This window comes from Oreochromis aureus, linkage group 6 (genome assembly GCF_013358895.1).
Source record: "Oreochromis aureus strain Israel breed Guangdong linkage group 6, ZZ_aureus, whole genome shotgun sequence".
NCBI classification, from domain to species: domain Eukaryota; kingdom Metazoa; phylum Chordata; class Actinopteri; order Cichliformes; family Cichlidae; genus Oreochromis; species Oreochromis aureus.
In genome coordinates this window covers 26,183,545-26,210,052 of record NC_052947.1, presented here as the reverse complement: position 1 = coordinate 26,210,052, position 26,508 = coordinate 26,183,545, and the positions used below count along the sequence as shown (strand labels likewise).

The 26,508-nt window shown below is 39.2% G+C and overlaps 1 protein-coding gene across 1 annotated transcript; it reads left to right on the top strand.

Moving 5' to 3' along the window:
• Positions 1-3,411: 3,411 nt before the first annotated feature.
• Positions 3,412-12,719, top strand: LOC120440485 (hemicentin-1-like). Its single transcript, XM_039613124.1, has 8 exons — positions 3,412-3,968; positions 4,081-4,434; positions 4,779-5,087; positions 9,853-10,176; positions 11,173-11,280; positions 11,832-11,864; positions 12,056-12,100; positions 12,310-12,719. The coding sequence occupies exons 1-7, from the start codon at positions 3,905-3,907 to the stop codon at positions 12,094-12,096; spliced, it is 1,233 nt and encodes a 410-aa protein (XP_039469058.1). The 5' UTR covers positions 3,412-3,904; the 3' UTR covers positions 12,097-12,100; positions 12,310-12,719.
• The last annotated feature ends 13,789 nt before the right edge of the window (positions 12,720-26,508 follow it).

Genomic DNA, 26,508 nt, shown 5'->3' with positions numbered 1-26,508 from the left:
TTTTGTTTTCTCTTTAGTATTACTTATTGTTCCGAATTTGTTTATGCATATCTCCTCCCAGCTGTTTCCATTTGGCCATTATCCTTTTTTTGTGTTATATTTGAAATTTGACATTTTTTTGCGCTGTCCAATAAAGGCTTGATTTAAATTTCCAGCAGAATGTGTCACATATGACCCATCTGAATGACATGCAGCAAGTTTGAAGCAGAAATAGTATTTCAGTGACAAGATATTGGCGGCAATCACTTTTTGGCAGGCTGGAAATGGCATGTTATCAATGTTTATGTTCCTTTAAAAAAGTTATTCAGCATTTCTTAGAGACTGTTTGGGATATGATGTGCCACATATGATCCTTTTGGATGATACCCACCAAGTTTGAAGCAGAAATATTGTTTCAGTGACAAGATATAGGCGGCAATCACTTTTTGGCAGGTTGAAATGGCATATTATGAGTTTTATTGTTCCCTTAATGGTTATTCAGCAGTTCTAATGGACTGTTTGAGATATAATATGTCACATATGTCCCTTCTGAATGACTTCCAGCAAGTTTGAAGCAGAAATAGTATTTCAGTGACAAGATATAGGCCACAATCACTTTTTGGCAGGCTTAAAATGGCACATTATGGGTATTAATGTTCCTTTAACAGTTATTCAGCATTTCTTAGAGACTGTTTGAGATATAATAATGTCACATATGTCCCTTCTGAATGATATCAGTCAAGTTTGAAGCAGAAATATTGTTTCAGTGACAAGATATAGGCCACAATCACTTTTTGGCAGGCTGAAAATGGCATATTATCAATGTTAATGTTCCTTTAAAAGTTATTCAGCATTTCTTAGAGACTGTGTGGGATATAACATATCACATTTAACACTTCTGAATGAAATCCTGCAAGTTTGAAATAGAAATATTGTTTCAGTGACAAGATATAGGCCATAATCACTTTTTGGCAGGTTGGAAATTGCATATTGTCAGTTTTATTGTTCCCCTAAAGGTTATTCAGCAGTTCTAAGGGACTGTTTGAGATGTAATATTTGACATATGACCCTTCTGAATGACATCCACCAAGTTTGAAGCAGAAACATTGTTTCAGTGACAAAATATAGGCCACAATCACTTTTTGGCAGGTTGAAAATGGCATATTATGGGTATTAATGGTCCTTTAAAAGTTATTCAGCATTTCTTAGAGACTGTTTGGGATATGATGTGCCACATATGATCCTTTTGGATGATACCCACCAAGTTTGAAGCAGAAATATTGTTTCAGTGACAAGATATAGGCCACAATCACTTTTTGGCAGGTTGAAAATTGCATATTGTCAATTTTATTGTTCCCTTAATGGTTATTTAGCAGTTCTGAGGGACTGTTTGAGATGTAATATTTGACATATGACCCTTCTGAATGACATCCACCAAGTTTGAAGCGGAAACATTGTTTCAGTGACAAGATATAGGCCACAATCACTTTTTGGCAGGTTGAAAATTGCATATTGTCAATTTTATTGTTCCCTTAATGGTTATTTAGCAGTTCTGAGGGACTGTTTGAGATGTAATATTTGACATATGACCCTTCTGAATGACATCCACCAAGTTTGAAGCAGAAACATTGTTTCAGTGACAAGATATAGGCCACAATCACTTTTTGGCAGGTTGAAAATGACATATTATCGGTATTAATGTTATTTCAAAAGTTTTTCAGCAGTTCTAATGGACTGTTTGAGATATAATATGTCACATAGGACCCTTCTGAATGACATCCACCAAGTTTGAAACAGAAATATTGTTTCAGTGACAAGTTATAGGCCACAATCACTTTTTGGTAGCGCTAAAATGCCATGTTCTCAGTCGTTATTCTGCACAAACAAGAAAGAGTCATGGTGATACTGGCACAATAGGTCTTTATTGTTTTAACTACTATTCGACAGTCTTATAACAAATATGAACAACGAGAGTAGACGTACTAAACCTGTAGGCATTAATTATTCCATCGTGATGCGTGTAGTCATTCGTGACTGCGCTACACACTGAAAGCAACCTTCTGATAAGCGTCACAATTACGTAACAAGAAACGTTAAAGTTCCATAAATGCATACCTTTGCCTAATAACAAAGCCATAAATGTGTTTGGGTCCCTCCCCACACACACACACACACACGTTATATCAGTTGCACGGAAGTAGCTGGCAACGCAAGTAATCCGGGCGCTGCAGCTTTAAGCAGCTGCGCGCGCTCCCGCGGACAGCAATCAGTTTCTGGCAGACAATCACTTTTGGGCACAACATCGGTCCATGCTAAGGGCTGAACCATTCGTTAATGGTGGAGGGGGGTAACACTATGCAATATATTCAGTTTTAGCATTTATATTCACTGTTGGCTGTATCTACGCTCAAAGTGTTAATGCTATCTTATTTTAATAAACAACACTGTCATAGGCTAAACTGGGGTGGCACTTGGGGTGGCAAGGGATCATTTTAGGGTGGCACTTGCCACCCCATGCCACCGTTCTAGATCCGCCGCTGAGCAGTACCCTCCATGGAGAAGGAAACCAGAGGTCAAACTCAAGGTAGAACAGACGGAGGTTAGCCAGGTATGGGAGCTGCAGAAGGAAGTACAGCAAGCTGTCCATACCTGCCCATATGGAAAAGATATATATAAATCTTATAACGTTTGTATCTGTCTTGTGTGAAACTTGTATGAAAAGCATACAAGAGTGAAAACAGATATAAGATCCCTTGAAAAATTATATAAATGAAACTTGTATGTTTTGGATACTTACTAAAACAATATATGAAAGTGGCCACTTTCATGAGTAAATTATATAAACCTTATATGATTCACTATGTGAAGTAGGCCACAACTGATGCAAGTCTTTTATAAGTTTTTACTATTTCTTTTCCATATGGGTGAGGCCTTGGAAACTGCAAAGCAAAGACTCACAACCTTGGCCAGCCTCTTAAAGAAGTATACCAGAGAAATAGAGGTGTACTCTCAGTGGCAGTGGGACCTTTTTTAGAACTTTCACTTACTCTTAGGTTTCTGTTTCTGAGTCTATACATATTATGATGACGGGTTTGACCAGTCATTTTGTTTTTATGAACTGACTTACATGAAATACTTTTAAAATGACAACTGAAATACAGTCAATTACGATGACTGTGACTACTTTGTTTCCTGTCTTGGGAAAATAAAAAGGGGGGAGCGTGGCATTGCATTCTGACAGGACAACACCTCTGCCTGGCAAACAGACAAGAGAGAGACAGACAGACAGAAAAACAGTTAATGTAATTTCATTACCTGGATGTGTTACGGGGTGGAAGTAGTTTCAGTGTTTTAATCTGTGTGTTGTATCGGTTTGGTTGTATAGTATGGTTTTATGCATGTTTGTGTATAGTTTAAAAGCTCTTATTTTAAAAAGGTTTTGCTTCCTACCCATCTTAATCAAAGAAATTATCCACATCTGCTCATTCTGCGTAAAGAATGGGAGGTGAGTTTAGTGAAAGAGCGTGTGTGGAAGTGACGCAAGCATAAAAAGGAGTGCTAGGATAGTTGGAGAGTCATTTAATACTGTCTCTGTTTCACCAGAAGCATAAATATTATTTAAATGTATGCTAACACGCAATTTTCTCGGTTTGAGTGCAAGAGGAGACATAAATAACTTGGGGATTGCATCAAGAAGGACATGATGCACCATTAGATACAAAATTCTGCCAAATCCAATATGTGGAGCTACACATTCTTGCTCCTCTTAGATAAGGGAGTAGCAAAAGTAGCTTTTACTTTAAATCACTTAAATGCATTTTGCACCCTCTTGTTTGATTTGTAAAAAAAACAAAAAAATCCCTTTGATGTAAAACGGTTGCAAACTGAGCCTGTTAATTTTAACTGTCATTACAGGTAAAGAATCATGGCCTCCGGTGGTACTCTTTTATTCATTTTCACTGCCCTCTGTGTCACTGCAGTCAAGAGTGGTAAGTTTATTTATAATCTGAGAACTTTAAGCATGGAATGGTGTTTGGTACTCATGTGACCTCAAAACTAATCTTGCTTTTTTTTTATTTTTTTTCTCTCCCCCCTCTACAGGATTTATAAAAGTAGAATGCAAAACTAAAAATGTAGGACACTATGGCCAACAGTCACTGCTGGAGTGTGTCGTCAAAACATCAACAGATGCACCTGATCCAACTATCCGTACGGTTGCTTGGAAAAAACTGACCTCTCCAGAAGATGAAGGTGATCTCGTGTTGGGTTTTAATAGAGGGAAATGGGACCGGCCAAAGCGAGGTTACAGGTTTGCTGATCCATCATGGGACAAGAAGAACATGAATGTATCTCTGCTCATCACCAACACTGCAGTGGCAGACGATGGAGATTACGAGTGCATAGTGATTACAGACAGTGGTGATGACAACGTGGTCACTACCCTTAAAGTCCAAGGTAAAACTGACACATATTACAACATTTCAGCACAGACTTATTAAATCAAGATTTTAAGTAAGAAATTGAATTAAATTATTTTTTTAATCTTTTAATTACATATAAAGTACTATGGCTATTACATATTACTACTACTACTACTACTACTACATCTTATTTTATTTAATTAACAACAAGGTGCAATCTTCATCTTTGTTATTACGGTTTTTTTTTTTCTTTAGCCAAATACAGTGCACTAGACCTGAGAAAATTACTGTTGACAGCTTTTACATGTCGCAACTTTTTATTGATGTCAAGGTGCAATGTTCAGCTCAGTGACTGGGCTTTCCATTTGGTCTCTGCAGCCAGATACAGTGTCCCGACTGTACATTCCATCCCTGAGAAAATTGTCCCAAATACAGACAGTACCCTGATCTGTGAGTCTCATGGAGGCTACCCAAAGGGAACACTTCGCTGGTTTGATGAAGAGAAGTATGAGTGGACAAGAAGCTCTGAAATGGAGGCAACACAGTCAGACGATGGTTTGTTTCAACTCACAAGCAGACTCCTTTTTTTGCAAGGATCCACTTTCCAGAAGTATACCTGTGCTGTGTTCAATGCCAGTGGAAGCAAAGAGGATGAGTTTACATTTGAAATGCCACCACCTCCTTCAGGTATACTTTATTACACACATTATGCACCACACGTGATACTTCATATCATAATCTCAGCAAACATGCCCATGCCCACCAGTGGGTAGGTGTGGGCTAACTGCTTGGCTGTGTGGGCAGGTGAATGCGATCCAGACTGGGCACCCTCTATCAACCTGGGTCATACCGAGTTTAAAGCTGCTACCACAGCGAGATTTGATTGGTTAAGAGAGAGAGCGATATCAAAACAGCCACGAAAAGTCCCGCATACATGTGCCCAAGTATTGTATTGAAGCAATCAAGTGATGAATAACTGTTTTCCAGTATGTTGTTTTGCAATGTTTTTTTTGTTTTTTTTTTGCAATGTTGATTTGTTTTTTACCGAAGCAGCTAATCAGGCATCATGGAATACAATTTTGCCTCCTTCTTGTAAGATTCTATAATAGAATGAGACAATAATGCCAGTTATAAATAAAGACAATAAATTGAATGAATTATGAAACACTCATTTTATTTCTATTAGATCTGAAAATGTTGTGTAATACTATAACCTGAAACGACAAATAGATTATCTCCTGTACAGGCAAACGCAAAGGGAAAAAAATTTAACAACAGCTGTGAACTGGAATAGTCCAAATCACCAAAATAAACTGGACCTGGGCTTGTTGCAGGGATCTGAAGTTAATAAACGTGAAGTGCATACACTCACACTTAGGACCATATAATAATAAATATGTCCGTGATGAAAGTTGGGCAGCACGCTAACGTCCTTACTCCACTCTGTATGCTCGTATGGGTCTAACCTTTCACTCCTTTGATTTTTGCCTTTTCGTCAAGTCTGTCTTTGTACGGACCTGCCGTGTTCTCCGTCGTTTTTGTACATAACTGTTTTTGGGGCAAATAAAATGCAAGTAGGGATTAAAACCGCAGAATTAATGATTACCGGTGCTGGAAATACTAGCGCTTGATGCAGTGTTTTTATTTTGTTGCCACGGGTACCCACAAAGCAATGCGCGAAAGTCACGTGGTCTGTCAATCTCTATACAGGGTCCCACAGTGTGGGGCCCAGGTGTGCTCTACATGTAACACTGTACTAGTACTGGGACCTACAGTGAGGATCCCACTTGTGGGCCTCCCCACAGTGCTTCCTGTGAATGTTAAACAATAATTTAAGTAAGAAAATATTTTTTTTTTTTTTTTTTTTTTTTATGTATTAATTTTTTTTATCTTCATATTACATAGAGTATAATGGCTATTATATATTATTATTACAATTTATTTTATTTAGTTAACATAAAGATGCAATCTTCATCTTGTTGATTAGGGGTTTTTTGGGTTGTTTTCTTTAGCCAAATACAGTACACCATACCTGAGAAAATGATTGTTGACAGCCATTATGAGCCGGCTCAAAGGGCGCAACATAAATATGGGGAGTAATACCAGAATTTCACAGAGAAGAGGTTTTATTTTAAATTACATAACAAGTTGGATAAAATAGCAGGTACCAATAAGACAAAGAGGAGTGAGCCTTCATGAAATCCTGCCTCAGGTATGCCTTTATCCACACCTGACTAAGTGTGGTCAATTAGCAACAACTGAACACTCTCGCACTGCCACTGCAAAGAGATTAGGGGCTGCAGAGGGGCGTAACACTTCCGCCCTCAGAAGGGTTCCACTAGGATCCCTAAATGAATTAACAAGCCCCTCAGAAGTCTTCTGGTCCTTGATTTCCCAAACCTTAACCTCCTAGGACCTGGCGTCTACATATGTGGACATCACATTTTGGGTTATATACCAAAATACTAAATTTCGCTCTACAAGGGCCTTATATTCACTTACAAGGTCATTATACTGCCACTGTTCTATCGAAATTTAAAAAAGAAGAAGAAAAAAAAAAATCACGTAATTCTTTTTTTTTTTATTATTATTCATCAGGTCCCAATCAGCCCAAATAGCAAAGAGAAATAAAAAATGCATGCCAAGAAAAAGTTTGGGTCTTAGGAGCTTAAAGAACAGTAAAAACTAGAAGCACAGTGTTCACATGCTACAAATGACATTCTAATAGACCATTAAAGTAAAAAAAAAAAAAAAAAAAACCCACCAACAACCCACAAAAAATAGGAACTTGAGCATTTCATCATCAGATGTCTTACCACACAAAGCTAAATGCTCACATTACTTTAGCTGACATCTTTAAGCATGGATACCCCTTCATGAGGATCTCAAGTTGCTACACTGAACACACAAAAAGTAACATGTGACCAACACAAAGGAGCACAACAGCCACAAACCCAAAAATTACTCAAACTATTACAACACAAACTGAAAGTAGCAATGACTAATCACAACCAAGTGATCTTGTCATAATTCGACTGTGTGCAGGCAGAAAAAGGACCCAAACGCAAAACTCACGACAACAAAATTAAACTCAAATAGCTGCTTTATTGCAGAAAGGCATGAAAAAAAACTAAACTGGGAGATGGATAAACTGACACACACAAGGACACACAGCCATGAGGGAGACTACGACACTGACAAAGAGAAAAATAGGGCTTAAATACACTGAGGGATAACGAGGGAACGAGACACAGAAGGAGAGCACAGCTGGGTGTAATCAGGCTGGATGAGACAAGGGAAGCAAAACTCGAAACACTGACATGAGACACAGACCTTCAAAGTAAAACAGGAAACACACTGACTGAACTCTAGACATGTAAACTTAACAGCAACTGAGGAGAAAGAACATAGGGACCTGAAACATGGGACAGAAAGGCGCAGTAGACACAACATGAACATAACGCCACAGGGAAAGAGTAAAACAAAACACAGGACCTCTTACAAAATAAAATAGGAAACATAATGAAACGCAGACATGACTACATGAACTTGACAGCATAAGAAACAGACATGAAACACATGAAGGAAGCAAATGAACTTAGATATCTTAAAGAACTTAAACATACCATAAACATCAAAATAAACTAAAACTCAGAACGCTGAGTCAACAGACCCAGGAACGTGACAGATCTGTTGTCTCCACCACACAAATGATCACATACAAGTGGCCCTATACCACAACAAGTTACTTTAATCTACAAAATTCAATAAAGCAAGCATACTAGTGACCAACCACAAATGGAGAGCTATGTCCACACAATGATCACATCAAGGGTGGCTCAGCACCCCACAGCATTACTGCCATCATCTGGCCAACAACACTCACAAGGGATCAAACCAAACTAGCTAAATTCTCCACAACACTAAAGGTCACAGCACAAAACACTCACGTCCTCATTTGGCATCCATAAACACTCATATACTAGATGTACACACATGGTCTACATACTCTATGCCAACTCAAAAGGCCTACCTGCCTCAGCCATAAGACCATAACTAATAATGGTCTCAACCAAATTTCAATTTCCTGCAGAGTTTGGTGCCACTGGTTTACTATGAGCAACCTAACACACAACCTAATATGCCAATAACACAACCCTAACTTTACCTTCCTAGTCTTCAGTGGCGTAGCAGGCTTGAGGCAACGTTACCCATATGGAAAAGAAATAGTAAAAACTTATAAAATGATTTACTCATGAAAGTGGCCACTTTCTCATTACTTTCATATATTGTTTTAGTAAGTGTCCAAAACATACGTTTCATTTATATAATTTTTCAAGGGATCTTATATCTATTTTCACTCTTGTGTGCTTTTTATACAACTTTCACACAAGACAGATACAAACTTTATAAGATTTATATATATACATATATATATATATATATATATGTATATATCTTTTCCATTTGGGTAAACACAAACTCAAGAGTCTTCTACCAAACTTTAAAGCGTATCCCCACCCAGGATAACCACCAAACATAATAAACTAAAACAACAAAGCAAAACAACAAAAAGTGTTTTGATGGAAGGGCAGCACAGCTGAAACACACTTTCAGCTGTGTTTAGAGTGAACACGTTAACCATCACTCACCCACTTAAAAAAAACAAAACAAAACTGATATTCAGTCTCCACAAACATGTGCAAACTATCCAGGATGAGCCCCCATTTATGTTACGACCCAGCTCTGCTAGGGGACAGGGGAGGTAATGAGATTCTCACGAGGGAGATCGGTGTAGAAAAGGCTTTATTACAAACAGAAAAACTCAGAGAACTGAAAACTAATAGTGGCATTTAACACAAACAAGCGACCAATACAAAAACAACTTTAAACAAATCAAAATTAGCCTCACAGGCCGTAGCACAACTAGTATTACTCGAGAGAATCTCACAGTTTAGACAAGGTTTTGCAAACAAGGTTCACACGGGGCAGACTGCACACTTAGTCCAAAGCAGCAGCCCCTGAATGAATGTTCTTCAGCCTTTTCAAGACACAGGTGTGCAATCAGTCACCGATTGGTCTGGCATCCCTCAGCAGGTCCAATAGACTTTCCCTCGAGGTAACCACAGATTCCCAGGCAGCCAATTGTCTCTGGGGGTTACCACACCCAAATCTGCTTGAAGGAAGGCTGGCTCACATCTTCCAAGGCCAGGGGCCTGTAACAACAGCTTTTACATGTCTGCTATTATAGTAATAATATGTTTTTAAGATATTTGTTATTTCATTGATATGAAGGTGAAATGTTCAGCTCAGTGATTGCGCTTTCCATTGTCTCTACAGCCAGATACTATTATTATTATTAGTATCATTATTATCATATCTTATTTAATTTAATTAACATTCAGGTGTTATCTTCATCTCAGTGACTGGGCTTTCCATTTTGTCTCTGCAGCCAGATACAGTGTTCCGACTGTACACTCCATCCCTGAGAAAATTGTCCCAAATACAAACAGTACCCTAATCTGTGAGTCTCATGGAGGCCACCCAAATGGAACACTTCACTGGTTTGATGAAGAGGGTAATGACTGGACACAAAGCTCTGAAATGGAGGCGACACAGTCAGACGATGGTTTGTTTCAACTCACAAGCAGACTCCTTTTGTTTAGAGGAGCCACTTTCCAGAACTATACCTGTGTTGTGTTCAATGCCAGTGGAGGCAAAGAGGATGAGATCATATTTGAAATGCCAGCACCACCAAGACTAACACCTCCTTCAGGTATACTTTATTACACAACATTATGGACCACACGTGATACTTCATATCATAATCTCAGCAAACATGCCCATGCCCACAGCTGGTAGGTGTGTTCAGCTGTGTGAGCAGGACAAACCCACACATTCCATGTGGATCTCAAGTGAGTGTGCACATACAGGGTCCAAAGCAGTTTTGCCCTTTTGGGCTCCCAAGAGGGAATTCTGTGGGTACCCACAGTTAATGACAAAAACTCATGTGGAGCCCATGAAGAGTAGCTACAGTGAGGAGTTCTTGTGGGCCTCCCCACAGTGCCTCCAGTGCATGGCCCAGGGCTCTGATAGGGGATATTTGCTGGGATATACAATCAAATATGAGAATTCATCTTTAGAATAAGTTTGTATTTGTGTCACATCAGATTGTATTGAACAATAAACTTAGACTTAGAGCTTTTTATTGTCATTGTGCAGTTTCTTGCACAGCGAAATCTGGTAGCTGGACCACAAAGGTGCAAAAGTAAGAAGAAGAGAAACCAATATACAACGAGGGGGGGGGGGTGGGACAGAAAAGGGTTTACACATTTAAAAAAATATTAATTGTATTTTAATTTTTTTTTCACATGTAAAAAAAGAAAACAGATGTTTCTGACCAACATCATATTGAGCACTTAAGTCTGGTGTTAAAGGCCAGACCAGACTGGTTAATGCTTGTTGTTTTATAGAAAATTCCCCCACCCAACTATCCCAGGCACTCTCCTCACAATCCGTAATTCTATTATCCGTCACAATACTGCAAGTATTCCCTGCCATTCTGTTTCTTTTTTACTCTCTGCTTCTAAATTACTGTTTCAAAATGAAGGAAATGCTCAATTTCTACATTCCCCTCTGACAGGTAAAGAGAAATTGAATGTAGTTTAGTATATTATAACAGGGAGAACTAAAAGACCAAAAATTATAATGTTTTCTTGTGTTTCCTAATTTTAGAGATTAGCTCACTATTCTTTTTCTTTTTTTGGAAAAGGTCCAGAGCCGATAGAGATCTGCAAAATAGTTGTCCGTCTGGTGGTCATTGGTTCACTGATGGTAGGATTGCTGTGTGTGCTGTTGTTCTGCAGATGGAAAGCTCAACGTGAGTACTCATTCCTCGTTTCTCTTATCTGATGGATTATACCTGTTTAAATGAACTGGCTTTTTAAGAAGAATCACATATAGAAAATAAATTTAACTATCCTGAATTGTTGATGTTTGAACATATTTAATATTTTAGTTTTTATGAGAATCAAGACCCACTGTTTAAAAACTCCCTTACAATTTAACTTACCATAAGGTGCTCACTAGATGTATGCACTATAACATTGAGAAATGCCACTAATCAACACATTATTCAGCTGTTAATGTTGCTCCCCATGAAGGAAAATTCATACAGGCAAATGCTAAAGTGAAGATGGAAAACCTGTAACACCTTTTTTTCACAATGGGAAAATGCACTCCTTTTATTATTTTATTGGATTAAATGAGGCTACTGTAAACTTTAATCAAGTTACTTTTTCAATAATTTTTCTTAATAGGCGTCATAAGCTGTCTCATACAGGTGATAAAATACAAGTACAGATATCTACTGTATTTTTTTTTTTTTTACCAAATACTGTCTTGTGACTTTTTTTTTTCTCTTTTTGACAGAGGTCCAGAAGTGCTCTACTGAACCTCGTACGGGTAGGTAAATCTTTGGATATACTGGATTTACTGCTCTTCTACTTCCTTCCTCCAGTAATACACTGAACATTTCCAATTTTCCAAGGCCAAGACTTCTGTTTCAGACACTTACAGCAGGATATCTGTCTGTACTTGTATGTCCTGAACTTCTATATAAGTAAAATCTTACACAGTGTTTTAAATCATTCCAGTTGGCCATCATGCAGTTTACAGACCTGAAGTGAATCTGTAGGCAGGTATGTACATTAAAGTGATCTGTATTTCACTAATAACACTTGGTTTTATGACATCATTCAGATTGTGACGTTAAATCTTTCTGTAGATTTCTCACATGTTTACAGGCCACCATATACCAATAAGAATGCCAACATGCATCAAAATATGTATAAGACAAATACATATCAAAGGTCTAATGCCCTAATGCCTTCTCTTTCTCTCTCAATAGGAGGCACCACACACCGGATGATTATACTGTATCAATTTAATGCAACACGTCTCTTATTCGCTATTTACGCTATTTGTATTTTCCTATTGCAAACACAGTGTATAACCAGGCGTACCATGTATTACTGTGTGTTTAGCAGACAACTCATAAGACCTTTATTCACTTAAACTCTGTATATAAAAGAATGAAGTCTTGAGCTTAAAAAAACATCTTTGAATCAAGCCAAGATCAACGAGGCAGGGAACCGTTACAGGCCAAGTCATTTACAAACAGTCACACCAGACTAGAAATGGAAGACTTATGATTTCACTTGGTTGACTGAGGAAATGTTTGTATACATATAACACAGTTTTGTTGAGTCCATGTAGAGCTGGGCGATATAAGATTTTTTCATATCACGATATGTTTTTTTCATTTCAGGCGATAACGATATATATCACGATATAAGCCAAATAACTATATTTGTAAGATTTAAATGTGCCGTTGCTCACAAGTAAAATGTGAAATAATTAGCAGCTTGTTTTAATTAAAATATTTATTTCCCATAATAAGTTCAACAGGGTAGATGTACTTAAGGAACATGAGACTTCAGTTTCAGATAAAGGCAAATATTGTAAACTACACAAAAGGCAGCCGCTAAAGCATTTAAGTTTCAAAATAGAACAAACAAAACAGACCACTAAATTGTCAATTCCACTTAGAAACAAAATTTTAATTCTAAAAATAAATCTTAGGTCGTTTTACAGAAGAACAGACAAAATTGACTAACTTTTGTCAATATCAAACTGAGAACTAAAAGGAAATTCTCAGGCTACGTCCACACGCATACGGGTATTTTTTTGAAAACGGAGATTTTCCGTTTTCGTTTTAAAAAATAATCCCGTCCACACGTAAACGCAGAAATGAAGGAAAACGCTGCTAGGAACATGCCAAAGCAACAGGTGGCGATATATTCCTAACCGTGTAGAAATGTTGGCCAATCAGAAGTCTAGAAGCCTCGGTAGGAAATAGTAAACAAAGATGGGGCATAGAAACAGAACCGAGTCGTATGTGTGGAGGGACAGTAACTGTGTGTGTATATGTAAGCATTTAAACACTACAGAGAGTACAATTAACAGTAACAGTATTGTAGAAATTCACTTCACCGAAACAATAACGTGGCGCACAGTGTGACGTCAAAAAAGGCGCACACCTTTGACGCTGCGTTTTCTCCGTTTTTCTTGGCCACACGTAAATGCAAAAACGGAGTTTTCGAAAATATCCACCCTGGCAGGCGTTTTTAGAAATCTCCGTTTTCAGTGACTGAAAACGCCGTTTACGTGTGGACGAAAGGTGCAAACGCATAGAAAAATCTGCGTTTTCAAAAATACCCGGGTACGTGTGGACGTAGCATCAATCTCTCCTTGTTGTATAGCTTAGCTTTTCAAACAGTTTTAACAGTTACTTTAGTCTGACAAAAGCCGAATGACGAATTAGCGCTTTCAGTCAGAGATTGAGCATGCACCGCTTTATTGTATTTCCAGACTTGCTTTCGGCACAATTTACAGTGCGCGCTACTCTGTTTTTTGTCAGACTTGAAATAGCCGAAATACCTTCACACTACGGAACTTCTGTGGCCCTTCCGTTTGACAAGCTCTCCGGCATTGGAACCATCATCTGTTTTTTCTTCGGTAACCTTCGCTCACGCTCTCGGTTGCTTTTTCTCTAGTCGGCAAACTGATTTCCTTCATTACCTGGGCGGCCCGGCTGCAAAAACAAATACACATGTGCGCCTTGGCGCATGTGCTGTACGTAACAAGTCATGTGACGTGACGCTGCGGCTGTGATTGGTTCGGCTCTGCGCTACTTAATTTGGATTGGCTGTTCTTTTTTTTCTTTTTTTTTTTTAAGAGGACAAGAGAGATGAGGTCTATCGCAATAGTTTAATTTTTCTATCGAGAAAAAGTTATTTCGCAATACATATCGTTATCGTTTTATCGCCCAGCTCTAAGTCCATGCAGTAATTGTGTTGCTTTGCAATTAAACAGCATTTATTCTCACTTCCACTTCTCATGTTTATTAATTATTTTGGGGATAGCACCATGTTGTTATGTGTTTATGTATGTGTGTAAATCTGTTGTTCTCAACACATACAGACATACAGTGATCTTTTTATGGTTTTATAATGCTTTACAAAATATATATTAAGGTCACTTAGACAATGATACGGAATACGTAGAACTGTCTAAAGCCTGAATAACTGATGGATCTGTGGCTTGACAGAGCAGTCAAGAAATGTTGGCCTTACTGTTATATAATATACACTTCTCCAAAAGGGCATTAAATGGACTTTCCATCCCCCAGCTTGCTCGCATCATGGAGGTGATTCCACCTTAAATGTACAAAGTCTTGATGAAGAGGGTCTCATGTGAAACTGAAGCTTTTTGAATGCTCGTCACACAAAGGCTTCTACAGATCCAAATGACCTTGAAGCACTTACCCAGAACCACCTGTTGCTTCTTAAGACTGCACCATCACTACCACCAGGATGTTTTCAGAAAGATGACATATATGCTCACCGCACATGGAAACAAGTCCAATATATGTTGGATTTATTCAGTAAAAGGCAGATTAAGGAATATCTTCCACAACTGCAACAAAGACAGAAATGGTGCAATCCAAGATGAAACTTCATGCCAGGAGACATTGTGATCATTGTTGATGATTCAGCACAATGGAATTCCTGGATAACTGGAAAAATTGAAGAGACAATTCAGGACAAAAAAGGATTTGTTCCTAAATAGAGCTACAAATAAAATCTGTCTTTTGCAGGAAGCAGAGAACTTTTAACAAACTCGAATGACTTAATCATCTCCAAGTGGCTTACTTTTTTTACTTATGGGTTATTAACTTCACAGAGGTGAACTGTGGTGTTATAAGTAGTGGTACTGGTCAATTTTGCACTAAAGGGTAATTGGAATTCTTTATAAACCAGCAAAAGTTGTAAGACTTGATTATTTTGTAATTATTATTTGAAGAATAATAATTAGGGGCCAGTATTGTAAGAGCCAAAGTGAATATTTATGATTTGTTTATTTGTTCTGGTGGCACAGGTGTTTAGATTTTCCTGCACCTCAGGTGATTACATTGGGGTGTTATTTACCTGACGCTGGCATACTAAACAGAAAGTTCGGTGTTGGGGTCTTTTTGCAAACTGTTCTGATGACCGTCATTTTAGCACGTCATTTCACGTCACCTTTCAGTCCTAATCACAAACAATGTAAGTTAATACATGCGCTATTTGTTTTGATTGAAAGTGGAAGTTTATTGTTTTCGTTTTAAAATAAAACAAAAACTAACTCAGCCTGATGGAAATCACAACACAGACTGATGCAACAAAAACCAGTAAGTAGGGTGTACAGCGTACACCATAGTCTATGGCACACAGGAGTATTAGGTTATTATGTACACGCTGGTTAGTTGTCTTGTAGAAACTGATTAATTGAAACAAATGAGCTGGCTGTGTGTGCAACAGCACAACAAAACATTACCTGTCCTTTTGTTAACTGCACAAGTAATGGTGGTCATTAGCTGCTAGCTAACCGGGTTAGGGTGACATGGGTCTGCAGCTCTGTCCACCGTTTTAGAGAACATATTTAGTTTTAAAGTAGGTTACAGGGCTTTTCCCTGCCTTTCTGGAGGACTTATATTTCACGAAAAACTATCTGATATGCCAATCCCCATAATTATGGTTCATTATAATATGATATTGAAAAAAATTACAGTGTTTAAAAAAATGCTTGAAGAAACAGATTATATTAGATTTATATTTCAAAAATGACAAAATGCTGATTTTACAGCAGTAAAATTATTGTATTTCTACAGTTTAAACATTTAATAAGCTTTCTACCTTGCACAGAGTTGATAGTGAAACAAATTATATCATCATAAATGCATTATTTATATTTATTACTTTTTTTCTTTTAATTCTCATTACTTTATTATTATAGCACTAGGAGTAAATAACAAGGCAAGGATTCTGTATCAGCACCATGATGAAAACTTGTGTCCATAGTGTATTAGTATTAGTATTCTAAAGAAGGTATAAAATGTCACCGTGTGTGTGTTTGTACATGTTTTATGTGCATAGATTTGTTTAAATTATTACTCATGATATAACATTGTCCACACATGCCCTGTAAGGACATGAGGAGGAAACAGTGACAGAAGGAGCTGTGTGAGGCTGTGGATCCCTCAGCAGCTGGATTAAAAAGACAGGTAACATTTACACATGTACAGGTTGTTGCATTGCAGAGGTATTCAAGTATAAAAACAATAATAAACACAATTGCAATGATTTGGTTCTATAACATTTTCTATTGTTACTTTATTATGGATTAGGTGCAAGAGTTTTTAATTATGGATAATTAAATAATAGTTTAATGCAATAGCAAATTGTGCCTTGTTCTCAGATGGACAGCAAGTGGAGAGTGAAAGATCAGTGAGGAGATGAAAGGAGGAAGAGAGGCAAAGAGTGAGTCACAGGCAGAGCCTCATTTATTTCTGTTGCGTTATGGTTCTAAGCGCTATCACGAATCTTTGCATTGTATTATTATCATCTCATAACACTTGTTTAATCAGCTACCATCTCTCCTATGGACTTTTTAATGTCTACAGTCTCAGATCAACACAGCCCTGCCCTCCAGCACTATTAGCAGCAGGAGCAGCAGCAGCAACCGCTCAACAGCAACATTGTACCTCATCAGGTAAAACAGCGGTCCCCAACCTTTTTTGCCTCACGGACCGGTTTATGCCTGACAATATTTTCACGGACTGGCCTTTAAGGTGTCGCGGATGAATACAACAAAATAAAACTAGTACCGGTACCGAAAAAAAGAAGATTTATTCATAACACACGTGAAAAGACCCAGGAAAACCGAGTTAACGATAAAAACGATAACAAAATAACGCTGAAAACCGATAAAAACCCTGAAAACCACACATTTCACACCTGAGCCTCAACTCTCGCGGCCCGGTACCAAACGACTCACGGACCGGTACCGGTCCGAGGCCCGGGGGTTGGGGACCGCTGAGGTAAAACACAGGCTATGTTTGCTTTGCATTGTCCCCATCTGATGACAGTGATATAGTATGATGCAATTCCATATTAGATTCTTGATGAATGTGGGTTGTTGTTATTCAGCCTGGTTTTAAACGCCCCTTTTTAACTTTGAGCACCCGCCCCTTTAAACATCTCTGCATGGCCCTGAGTACCTTGAATAGTACCTTATAGTATTGCTGTTTGTGCTATAACTGTCAATATTAAAGGAGGGGGGCGCCACAGTGACAAGTTTTCTGTCTTCATTTATGCTGGAAGTGATAGCAGAGCTGTACATTTAAAATTTTCAGAAATCCTTCAGTCAGAACATGGTATATTATGTTTCGCTGGAAACTAGCAAGCTAACGCCAAGCTAACTTCTCATTACGTTAAATTTCATGAGTTCTGTTTTCACGGATGCCTGAATTTTAAACTTAATTGTTACACCTGGTAGAGCAGCCACACTGACCATTTTATTTAAGATGAAAGAATTTAGACAGTTTGTAACGCTAAGTGATGCCGCAGTGTTCGTTTGACTTTGGGAGCTGAAGCAGAGTTTGGACCCGGAATCGGCTAATGACGTCAGACTTAAAGACCGGGTTACTATAAGCTATGCAGAGCGAGTCCTCTTATTAATAAACAATCTTTGGTCAACCACGGAGGTGCGCATGCCGTGTCATTCCCTGGTTACAGCAGCCTGGGAAAAAAAAAAAGATTTCTTCAGCTATTAGTTGTCAGTTTTAGCTTCTTGTTGTGTTTTATTTATTGAGTTGTGCTTTATGCGTAAAGGAGGAACAGGTGCGCAACATGGCTAACAAAATTAAGCCAGAGGAAAATCCCAACTCTGAGTATGGTGAGCTGATGTCGACCATTGGTGTTCTCAGAGATCTGCTTTCAGTCTTTAAAGCTTCCAACGACAGCTGAGAGAACAATGAAATAAATGAGTTTAGAGTTAAATGCTTTGTAAGAACTGTGTTCATTTGTTGTGTCACAACATTTTTTAGAGATTTAAATCAAAGTTTCTAAATTTTTTTAAATAAAATTATTATTAGCATAAACTCATTGTTTCTAACGTGGATTTTTTTTAACGAGTGTTAGGTTGTTAAGTTCAGTGTTATCTTCCTGTTTAACAGTAGGCAGTGTATTTTTATCCCATGTGCCAATATTGGCCTAATCAAACTGTAATATATTGTGACAGTTTTATTACTGACAAATCAGGACACCTCAGAAATCTGACTGTAAGGAGAAAGACAAAATATCCAAATGGGAGAAAATAAGAGGCTAAAATAGCTTTAAACAAATGCATCCTATCCTTTAAATCGTATTCCATTATTAATGTCATGCTTAGAATTAACCACAGTGTCAACTGAGCATGGTCTGATCAGTTAACATTGTTTCATATCAGTCCTTCAGGATTGCAGCATCTTTGAAGCCAAACATCTCCACTTTGGTTGTGTCTGTCCAAAGGACACTGTCCCAGAACTCTCGTGATTTGTTCACATACAACTTTGCAAAATCCTGCTGCCATGTTGTTTTGGGGGAGAATAAGCTTCTTTCTTTTTCATTATTTTGCAAATTGGTGTTTGAATAAAACAACCTTGTTTTATTGTAGCCACTGGAATTTCTGTCATAGTAATTATACTGCAGCACATCTATGAACAATCAGCCCATAAAATATGAATACAAGTCTGTGAAAGCTTTCCTTATTCACTTACAAGTAATTCATTAACTTTAAAAAGAGGGCACCTGTTTTTAAAGTTAAACAAATATCACTGTAATAAATATTTCAGGAACTGGCTAAATAAACCTCCAGTATAAGCAGGTTAAAAGACGGCAATGGTCAAAATATGTCTTTATACAAAAAGGCCTGTTTTAATAACAGCACCTTCTCCATTGTTGCACAGTTATACACACAGAGAAATCAGCAGTTCAAAACTGTGTAAGAAACTGCTAATGTGTCCTTGATCATCTTTTCATAAATAAGGAAGCTGTTGTTTAATGGTGAATGTTCGCCTTTCTCAGGACAACCAGTGCAGTTTGATTCTAATTTCACAGGACCTGTAACGAATAGGTAAGTCTGACTCAAAGCTCATTGGATAGGTGGTGAAATCCTTACATTTTAACCCCCCTGTCCTCTGTCCAGCTGTGTGGTTTCTGGTGTAATGTGTGTGTTTTTGTTGACCCCTGGAAGACACATTTATCACCACAAAATCAAACACCCATGGAAGGGTTACCCTGTCCATGTTATTTAATGTTATCTCACTTCTTTTTTAAAAAAACACACAAATGGTGTACTGATATAATGCACGATATTCTCTTCCTGCTGTTCATCATCAGCTCTATAGTAGTTGAAGTTTTAGGTTTAAGAGAAACCTAACCCTGTCACCCAAACTTTATCTGCCCCACTGTGTTTTCATATGTCCTTATGTTTTTCACTCCACACTCACTGCTGCACTTTAGCAAACATACTTATTTTTAATAAACAAAGTGTGATAGAAAGATCGACATTAATCGTGTGTCTGTCTTTTCAGTGTGGCTTGTTTGATTTAACAATAAAGAAAAGAAGTAATACACCAAGTTCTGTGACTTGAAAGCAAAATTTAGTCATAATCCTGCTTCTCATAAAAGTACACAATATAAAAGTTAATATTGGACTGCTTTTTCAGAATATTAATGTGTTACTGAATTCAGGGTTACACCAGAGTCCGTGTTTCCCACCTCAGTAAATATTTTAGCAACCATTTTCACATCTTTCCGACCAAAGACCACACTGGTGTATGCAGTAAATGCTGAGTGTTTGAAGTGAAAACACCTCCTCATTTAGTCTTTTCGTGACACAAGCAAGATGTTGAACAAAATGGATTGTGACAGAACATGACTTGCTCTATGGAGATCCAAGTCATGTTCTTCAGGCAAAAAACTCAACTGGCTTGTTCGGTGGAGTCAACAGCTTTAACGCTTAGGACATCACCACCTGAATCTTTGAAGATTTTGCATTGTCATGTTCGTGGATCGTAATGTGTGAACTTAAGCTCTGAAATGCTGTATCACATGCTCTGTCTTAATAAGAAAACCAACAGAATACATTCACTGGCAATTATTCTTCTTAAGATGCGAATATATGAGTATTTTAGTATACTTGTCAGTGATTTCAGATAATCTGTTTGTTATTAAAAAGGTCCCAAGTTATTGTTTAAAGCATGTGGTCATCAACATATATTTACCATCCTCTTCATGAGGAACACCTCACATGAGCCCTGACATGAATTCTGCTTTTTTCAGTGTATTGCAAATACACTACTGCCCTCACAATGGCCTCAGCAGCACATATAAAATATTACCTTTGGGACATTGTCAGCAGAAAAGTAAATGGTACCAGTAGAAGTTGTGGCAGAGGTTTTGTATGAGATTGCATAAGTTGGATATGTGTTCTTAATGTAGTTCACATCTTTGTTACGGCTTCATTTTCACCTTAAAATTGATGCTTTAATGTTTTGTAAATGTCCTAACTGTCCCTCCATCCTGTCCACCTGTCCTGTCTCTGTGGTTTAGTGATAGCCACACTTGTCAGTCTGATGTATGTGCTGCTGTTGAGGTTTGTCGCTAAAATCATGGGTTGGGTGCTTATCTTTGGATTGTCGGCCGCTGAGGCTTATGGTAAATACTCACCTGGAATCAGGTACACAGAAATGCAGTGATGTCTGGATATACAGGAATATCAAAACTACAAACAAAACTCTGCTACCATCGCTACAATTGGATTGACGACAAATTTCCAGAGTAGAGTTGGAAGTCCAAAAGACATGGTTGGCATTCTGTGAGTGTCATTCTAATGCTATATAATTCCAACCTTTGCTTGCTTTCTCAGTCTCATCTTATTAATGTGCTAAGAAGTTGAGAGAGCGAGCTGTGTGTGCATTAATAAGCTAATTGGGTCAAGTGCTGGATATAAAGGTAATTAATCTAGAACTGGAAAATTATATATCTACACTAGAAAAATCTCTTCTTTATGCACAGCAGCTATTCTGTAGTATTTTACAAGTAAGAGTAAAGAGGAAATGAGAGGTATAAAATGGAAATAAACAAGAACCATCACAGACAAATAAACATGGACATTATTGGCGCATCTTGTGTGTACTGAAATCTCTGCATCTAAAAATAAATGGAATAAAACCATTGTTGGCATGCAGGAATTGCCCGTCATGTTTACAGCACATCTTAATTAATGACATTGCAAAACAGCAGTAGTTACATAGATTAATAATACACATGGTAAAATATGCAAAACAAGTATACACAAATACACATACGTGAGTAAGATACACAGGCATACAAAGGATCAAAGCTAGGGATGTTAAAAAATTGGAATAAGTAAATTTTAGCGTCACTAAAACAGGGAGAACACGTGTGTGTATGAGTGTGGTTTGTAGCAGTTGTGTGTGTGTGTGGGCTTTTTTAACAAACTTGACGTCAGTATTCCTATTCTGTATCTTAAAAGGGACTATTAGTTTTACTCAACACAATAAAACTAACAGTTGGTTTCTATCTTATTGTGAAAATGTCACAAAACCTTGGCATGACCTCATAATGTTTGTGTGTGTGTATACAGTGGCTTGCAAAAGTATTCGGCCCCCTTGAACTTTTCCACATTTTGTCACATTACAGCCACAAACATGAATCAATTTTATTGGAATTCCACGTGAAAGACCAATACAAAGTGGTGTACACGTGAAAAGTGGAACGGAAATCATACATGATTCCAAACATTTTTTACAAATAAATAACTGAAAAGTGGGGTGTGTGTAATTATTCAGCCCCCTGAGTCAATACTTTGTAGAACCACCTTTTGCTGCAGTTACAGCTGCCAGTCTTTTAGGGTATGTCTCTACCAGCTTTGCACATCTAGAGACTGAAATTCTTGCCCATTCTTCTTTGTAAAACAGCTCCAGCTCAGTCAGATTAGATGGACAGCGTTTGTGAACAGCAGTTTTCAGATCTTGCCACAGATTCTCGATTGGATTTAGATCTGGACTTTGACTGGGCCATTCTAACACATGGATATGTTTTGTTTTAAACCATTCCATTGTTGCCCTGGCTTTATGTTTAGGGTTGTTGTCCTGCTGGAAGGTGAACCTCCGCCCCAGTCTCAAGTCTTTTGCAGACTCCAAGAGGTTTTCTTCCAAGATTGCCCTGTATTTGGCTCCATCCATCTTCCCATCAACTCTGACCAGCTTCCTGTCCCTGCTGAAGAGAAGCACCCCAGAGCATGATGCTGCCACCACCATATTTGACAGTGGGGATGGTGTGTTCAGAGTGATGTGCAGTGTTAGTTTTCCACCACACAGCGTTTTGCATTTTGGCCAAAAAGTTCCATTTTGGTCTCATCTGACCAGAGCACCTTCTTCCACATGTTTGCTGTGTCCCCACATGGCTTGTGGCAAACTGCAAACGGGACTTCTTATGGTTTTCTGTTAACAATGGCTTTCTTCTTGCCACTCTTCCATAAAGGCCAACTTTGTGCAGTGCACGACTAATAGTTGTCCTATGGACAGATTCCCCACCTGAGCTGTAGATCTCTGCAGCTCGTCCAGAGTCACCATGGGCCTCTTGGCTGCATTTCTGATCAGCGCTCTCCTTCTTGACCTGTGAGTTTAGGTGGGCGGCCTTGTCTTGGTAGGTTTACAGTTGTGCCATACTCCTTCCATTTCTGAATGATGGCTTGAACAGTGCTCCGTGGGATGTTCAAGGCTTGGGAAATCTTTGTAGCCTAAGCCTGCTTTAAATTTCTCAATAACTTTATCCCTGACCTGTCTGGTGTGTTCTTTGGACTTCATGGTGTTGTTGCTCCCAATATTCTCTTAGGCAACCTCTGAGGCCGTCACAGGGCAGTTGTGGAGCTGTTTTACAAAGAAGAATGGGCAAGGATTTCAGTCTGTAGATGTGCAAAGCTGGTAGAGACATACCCTAAAAGACTGGCAGCTGTAACTGCAGCAAAAGGTGGTTCTACAAAGTATTGACTCAGGGGCTGAATAATTACGCACACCCACTTTTCAGTTATTTATTTGTAAAAAATGTTTGGAATCATGTATGATTTTCGTTCCACTTCTCACGTGTACACCACTTTGTATTGGTCTTTCACCTGGAATTCCAATAAAATTGATTCATGTTTGTGGCTGTAATGTGACAAAACGTGGAAAAGTTCAAGGGGGCCGAATACTTTTGCAAGCCACTGTATGTTATTCTCAGGCTACACCATGGTCTGTAGCTTATAGATGATATTTGATAATCGCTACCTTACAGTTTCAGTTCTTTTCTTGTTCTCCTTTCAGAACTTCACCTCATCAGATTACCCGGACCGCCCATTTCTTCCCGATGGCCTATTTATTTCATAATGCGACGTTTCAGGAGAATGACTTTGTCTGTCAATCAAGGGCAGGGACAGGGCAGAGACAGCTGTGTGATTGGTTGCTCCTTTCCTCAGACATAAGTAATAGCACATGTGTCATGGTCCTGGGTCGGTGACCCAGTGTTTTTGGTTCTGTACTTTTACTTTTGATGGTTTGTATTATGACTGTTGTTTTGGGTTTCCTAGGGTTTAGTGGTGTTCCCTCTGTTTGGTGTCTTCCCTGCTTGTGCATCCCCTTAGTGTAGTAGGTCTCTATGTTTAGTCCGCGTCTCTGGGTCTGTGTCATTACGTGCATGTGTTTCCTGTTTTACTTTGAAGGTCTCTGTCTTATGTCAGCGCGTTCTGTTTACGTTTCCCCTGGCCCGTCAGCTGTTATGTTTCCCAGGTGTGTTTCCCTCCTGTTTCCCATCCCCTGATTACTGTTGTGTATTTATAGTGTGTGTTCACCCGTCCTCGTTGCTGGTTCGTCTGTGTTGTTCACCTCGCTCTTCCTGCGTCTCTCCGTCTGTCTCTCTGTGTATTTCCCCGTACCTCCCTGCATCTTCGTTCAGGTTTGTTTTGTTAGCTCTGCCCAGTTTAGGTTCCAGTTTCATGTTCCCCCGCCATTGCTGTTTGTATCCACTCCTGTTAATAAATACTCACCTGCACCAGAGCTGCCGCATTTTGGGTCCTTTCTACAAACTCCACACGTCTGCCACACCGGACGTGACAACATGAAGTGTCGATTTAGGTCAAATGGTGCAATGCGTCTCCTATGCAGCCGGTGGCAGTATGCAGCGCGAAATAAAATTAAGGCACCGACAAATGTAAAACACTGGGTGCGAATAACGTTACAGGTGTATCAATGCTTATGAAGGACATGGCTGCAGGAGACAAATCAGTTTCTGAGTTACTCAGAGTAGTTTGCTAACCGCTTAGATTGTACGTCTTCACCTCAGTCTGAGAGAGTATTGCTGCAGTGTACTGAAGAAGAAGCGGTCCCTGGTCCTTTTCACAACAGCACAGTGTTAACGCTAGTAGATGCTAACACTATCACAGCTAGCTCCACTCCTGTAGCAACAGTGATGCCTTGAATCTTCCCTGTGGGGTAGAAGAACCAGATGCTATCATCTTGGAATCCACCATAACCTCAGCAAGAGCAGAGCAATTGTCAGGTGATATGGTGATATTGTTAAATATGTTAATATGGTTAAATAAAGGTAAAAAAAAAAAAAAAATGGTAGTGCAGGAAGATACATCTCATCAAGATTAGGAAAAGTCACTTCTAGGGGAAAACCAGGTAGTGACAGGAATTAAATTAGGAACATACCAGACAAATGGCAAAAAATTACATATATTTTATTTCTTTTGATTTATGTGATCCATAAAAATGGGTACCTTTCAGAGTGGAAATGTAAACAAGATGCAACCAGAGCAGCCTGGCTCTACAAGTCCGAGTTACTTTCAAAGTATGAGACTTGCGGGAAAGTCTTCAACAGAGATTACGTATCTTCTTCTACAAAGCCCCAAAGGTAGAGTGGGCAGGCCCTGTCAGCTGCAAACTCGAAGGTATTGTTTCTGTATAGGGAAAACAATAGAAATCCAGTGACTGACTAATCTGAAACTTCATAAGTTTTTTTTTTTCCCTTCTTCTTCCTTTAGGGCAGATCTTCCCAAAGTGTGGGGCCCGCCCCCTAGGGGGGGCGCAGAGCCATGGCAGGGGGGGGGGGGCGCGGCATGAAAAGGGGGGCGGGAAACAAAACGCTTGGACACTGCTAGCACGGGGCGCCTACAGAAACGCAAAGCAGGAGATGAAGCATCGTTGAATATGTTTCCAAACCAACTTCCTTCCAAGCCAAAGACTAGAAAATATGGTGAAGCATATCTTCCCTTTGGCTCCACCTGCACAAGTGCCAAGGTAGGTCTCCCCTGCAGAATTGGTTTTCCCTGAGTCGGGAGCAGCGCTGGGCTCTCCAAATCATGGACAAACAGTATCCCACATTCTTGATTTTTAGTTCACAAACACTTGTTGTAATGACTAACTACTCCTGACATTTTGGAGATGTTAGCTCTTTATACAGTAAAGTTACAGTGGGATACAAATAATATCAGGCTGATCCTGCCACGATTTGTTTTCCCTGTCTAAATCACGGACAAACAGTATCTCACAGTTGTTTATGTTTTTGAACCCATTTTGCACAGAGAGGCATTTTTTGAAAAATGTATTGACAGCAATGTTGAATATTATTACACAATTGCATATGAGAGCATGAGGGTGGGAATGGATGTTTGTATCTCTGTGTGCCTGTTTGTGTCTATATGTCAGGTTGGGTATCAGACACCACCTCTCTAGGAACATCTCAGGCCCTCCATGGTATGGAGGCCTATCTCCCCTCACCACTTCCCCTGGCAGTGGCAGACGCCCTCAGACATCGGTTCATTGGTGGTTCTTTGTGTCCGGAGATGGGCATCCAGGTACGCACCGGCTCATTGGTGGCTGCTTGTCGGGGCCTGGAGCCTGGGGCTCGCTCGGGCCCCTTCAGGGGTGGGGTGCCCTCGGCTTCTCGGCCTGGGGCTCGGTCACTCAGGCACAGCTGGCTGCCGGTGGAGCTCACGGGCACGTCACTGCAACCCCCCCTGGCTTCTGCTCCGCGGCTGCTGAGTGACCCCTCATCTGGGGCTCCCCTCAGCTCTTTCCGGGATAGTGGCACGGTTGCCCCTCCGTTGCTCTTCCTTG

Bases quoted from the DNA above. Each gene is read 5' to 3' on its own strand.
- LOC120440485 (XM_039613124.1), top strand. From the start codon at position 3,905: ATGGCCTCCGGTGGTACTCTTTTATTCATTTTCACTGCCCTCTGTGTC. The intron at 4,435-4,778 runs GTAAAACTGACA...TGGTCTCTGCAG, and splicing joins CACTACCCTTAAAGTCCAAG to CCAGATACAGTGTCCCGACT. The intron at 11,865-12,055 runs GTAGGTAAATCT...AAATCATTCCAG, and splicing joins CTCTACTGAACCTCGTACGG to TTGGCCATCATGCAGTTTAC.